General features: G+C 44.4%; 1 protein-coding gene across 1 annotated transcript in view; it reads left to right on the top strand.

The window, feature by feature from the left end:
- The first annotated feature begins 2,374 nt into the window (after positions 1–2,374).
- The window catches only part of ATG14 (autophagy related 14), a 42,466-nt gene continuing 41,123 nt past the window's right edge, over positions 2,375–3,717 (top strand). The window contains exon 1 of the mRNA XM_019010010.4: positions 2,375–2,617. Within this exon, the coding sequence (XP_018865555.1) occupies positions 2,397–2,617 (221 nt within the window). The 5' untranslated portion in view covers positions 2,375–2,396. The remainder of the gene's footprint in view (positions 2,618–3,717) is intronic.

Genomic DNA, 3,717 nt, shown 5'->3' with positions numbered 1-3,717 from the left:
TGACTCCTTCTGTGTTATTTTAAAAACTGAACAAGTAAACATTTCAACATTTGAGAGATTTAGGGTCTCACTAGAATGATATTGTAGCATCATGAAGACTCAACGCGTTTCCTTTTAGCCAGAAGGGCCATCTTCCAGTAATTTGCCAAAATGACGAACACAAAGGGAAAGAGGTGAGGCACCTGATACATGTTCTCTAGGCGTTTTAGAAAAGATGGAGTTGTTCCTTTGGCCACATACATGCGAATCTACGAAAAAGGTGATACTGTAGACATCAAGGGAATGGGTGCTTTTCAAAAAGGAGTGCTCCGCAAATGTTACCACAGCAAAGCTGGAAGAGTTTACAGTGTTACCCAGCATGCTGTTGGCATTGTTGTAAACAAGGGCAAGATTTTTGCCAAGAGAATGAATGTGCCTACTGAGCCAGGCTGGTCTTGAACTCCTGACCTCAGTTGATCCACCTGCCTGGGCCTTGGCACTCTAAGAGCCAAGTAAGTTTCCTGAAACGCGTGAAGGTAAATGATCAGAAAAAGACGTCAAAGGGAGAGGTGTCTGAGTTCAACTGAAGCGCCAGCCTGCTCCACCCAGAGAAGCACTTAGTGAGAACCAATGGAGGGAGCCTGGGCTGCTGGAACCTATTCCCTATGAGTTCATGGCATAATAGGTGTCAAAAAAAATTCTGAACTGTACAAATGTTTCTCTTCATTGAGAAGTGTGGCGCCGCCCCCTCCCCTTAAAGAAATATTTAAACTACATTTTGTATCCAAAAACCTCAGTGCTCTGCTATTAAGTAATACATTAATATGCGTTCTCTGAAAATATATAGCAACATATAGGAGTTTCAAATAACTGCATAAGCTAGATACTATCTGTGATATCATCTAGCACGATAGGAATTAATGCGTATTTTTTGCCTTTTAAAATATTGAACAGTTGATCCTGATCATTAGGTATTAAGCACTGTGAAGGATCCTTTCTGAATACAAATGAAACATAAGCCCGAGACCTTAAAAAATCATCCTTTTGTTTGAAATGATCTGAGAGAAAGACTTCTCACTTAAAAATAAATCTTAAACTTTCAGGAACCATTCAAGTTTAGTGTAAACTCTATTCTGAATATAGAGAATTTTTGCTTTTGCTTGTTTTTGTAATCCTACGTGATTTGTATTTAAAAAGACTGGGTAAGATTAAGAAGACGGAGGAGCAAAGGGCTCAGATTCAAGACCTAATTAGCTTGTAGAATCACCAGCTTTCGATGGTGATGTGGAGATTAACAGGGAGGGACGGGCTAATATGAATCATGGCTCTTGGCTGTAAATCATCAGTGATTACGTCCTTTACCAAAGTAAGAAAACAGGTTTGTAGGGAGGCAGAAGTCAGTTTCCAACACTGAGTTTGTGGTGTCCTGGAATGTCACCTGATACCTAGTAAGTAGTTCTGGATCTTTGGGTATGGAACTTGAGAAAGAAATCCTGGCTAGAGAGAGAATTCAGGGCAGTTTATCAGTAGATAGCCTAGTAAAATCATCCTTGAGAATCACTGGTCTATTTAATCTGACCTATAAACTCACTTTTCTCTGTAGTTTAGAGGCATATTCAAACACTAATTACTCTGATATGATCCTCCCAACACATCACCTTATATATCCCCTATCCCCCAAAAGAAACTTGAAGGGAAGTCCTAACCATCTACCTAGTTCAAATTCTCTTAGAGCATGGCCCAGGGTAGGGAAGGTACGTTAGCCACGTGATTAACTTTTCAGAAAGATACAATTCTGATTTTGCACGTTCACTTTGGTTGTTTTCACTATTGGTAAAGTATAATACTATTAACCATATTAATCCTCACGGCATTAGATGGGTACTATAATTCTATCCATTTAACACGAGAGAACAGGCGCAGAGAGATTAAGGAACTTGCCCCAAGTCACACAGCTATTAAGCAGGTGAGTGAGCCAAAATTCAACCTAGTTCCAAGACCCAGCCCCTTCACCCTACTTTGTTTGCTATAGTTTTAGCCAGATTTTAAAGCATCCACAGCAAGTTAAATTCCCTTATTCCGCTCCCATTCCGTTTTCCCAGAATCCTTAGGGTATGGTTTTACAATTTTCTGCACAAGTTTGAGGCTTTAACTCGTAGTCTTGGCCTAAGCCAGCAGATGATGACATTTTGTTTGGCCGACTAGCCCCCCTAATATAACTCTCCCCCTGCTTCGGGACCTGTTGCCCCTCAGCAGACCGGAAAAACAACAGTGCCCGGGACAGGAACACGCGGCGGCGGAGAGGTCCAGGGGCTCGCCGAGATCCCAGCCCGCCTTCCCCAGGCCCCTCCTCCTGGCCCAGAATGCACCCGGTTGAAAACAAAATCCCACGTGACTGGCTCTCCTCTCAGGCCATCATGGCGTCTCCCAGTGGGAAGGGAGCCCGGGCGCCGGAGGCTCCTGGCTGCGGGCCCCGGCCGCTCGCCCGGGACCTGGTGGACTCCGTGGACGATGCGGAGGGGCTGTACGTGGCTGTGGAGCGCTGCCCGCTGTGCAACACTACCCGCCGGCGGCTGACCTGCGCCAAATGCGTTCAGAGCGGCGATTTCGTCTACTTCGACGGCCGCGACCGGGAGAGGTACGGCGGCCGCCACGGCCCTATTGTTTCTTCTGCTGTGTGTCCTCCAGCCAGGCAGCCGAAGGCTGGAACCTGGGGCTCCCCGTCCGGGCACCAGATACCAGCGAGAGGAGCGAGAGAGAGGGAGTGTAGCTAGCTGCTCTGCACCGGAGCTTTGCTTCCAGAGGACAGCGTAGGGGCCAGATGAGGGAAGGTCGCCGTTTCCCCATCACCCACCCAAGAGGAGTTTGACCCCACGGTGCTCTTGGTCACTGGGGAAAAAAGGAATAAGTGGTGACTCTCTGGAGAAGTTTTCCCGTTGCTGCCATTGAGTTAGATTCCCAGCTCTTTGCTGTATGTACTCCCATTCAAAAGCTTGGCTTTCTATTTTCGAAAGCATATTTATACTCATTCTCTAGAGGAGAGAGTAGAAGAGAATCAAATAACTGCTTTAGAGGGATTTGGGCTTGGTAGTCTGTCACAGATGGACTTTGTTATCAGACATGCTTACTCTAATGTGTGAATTGGGGCTTGCTGTTAACGCCCCTTTCCCCTCCCTGCCTCTAAAGATTATTTTAGATTCTTAGGACTTTGGGAACGTGTTTTGGCCTTGTTTTAAAATTCATATTGGGAGCTGCATGCTTTTAGTTAAGAGAATTGCCTTTAGGAAAATGTTTTGGTTTCATTTCGAAATCTAAACAGAGAGCTACAAGTTCTTGGTTAAGAAAATTGAAAAATTAGTGTGATTAGCTGCAGGATCTCCCACTCTCAACTTATGTTTCAACAACTTAGTATCAATGATAGTCAATGATAGTAAGATAGCTAGCATTCTGAGCACAAAAATTCAGGTATTAATTCATTCGCAACAACCCAATGACTTATCCCCAACTTATTAGGAAGCTGCACAGTAAGTGCTTTGCCCCAGGTCACACAAATAGTTAAGTGTAGGAACAAGAATTAAAATTCAGACAGCTTGGACCTATGTACCCGCACTTAACCACTAGACTTTATATCCTCTGTATTTGGGAATGTTTTGAGTTCTTAGTATTTCTGTGATCGTGGATGGAGTTCTTTCCTTTCTCTTTTGAGGAGGTTTGAATGACAAACTCTTTTTTAGTTTT

This window comes from Gorilla gorilla, chromosome 15 (assembly GCF_029281585.2).
Source record: "Gorilla gorilla gorilla isolate KB3781 chromosome 15, NHGRI_mGorGor1-v2.1_pri, whole genome shotgun sequence".
Classification (NCBI taxonomy): domain Eukaryota; kingdom Metazoa; phylum Chordata; class Mammalia; order Primates; family Hominidae; genus Gorilla; species Gorilla gorilla.
The sequence above is the reverse complement of the archived record's forward strand: the minus strand, read 5'-3'. Positions and strand labels throughout refer to the sequence as shown.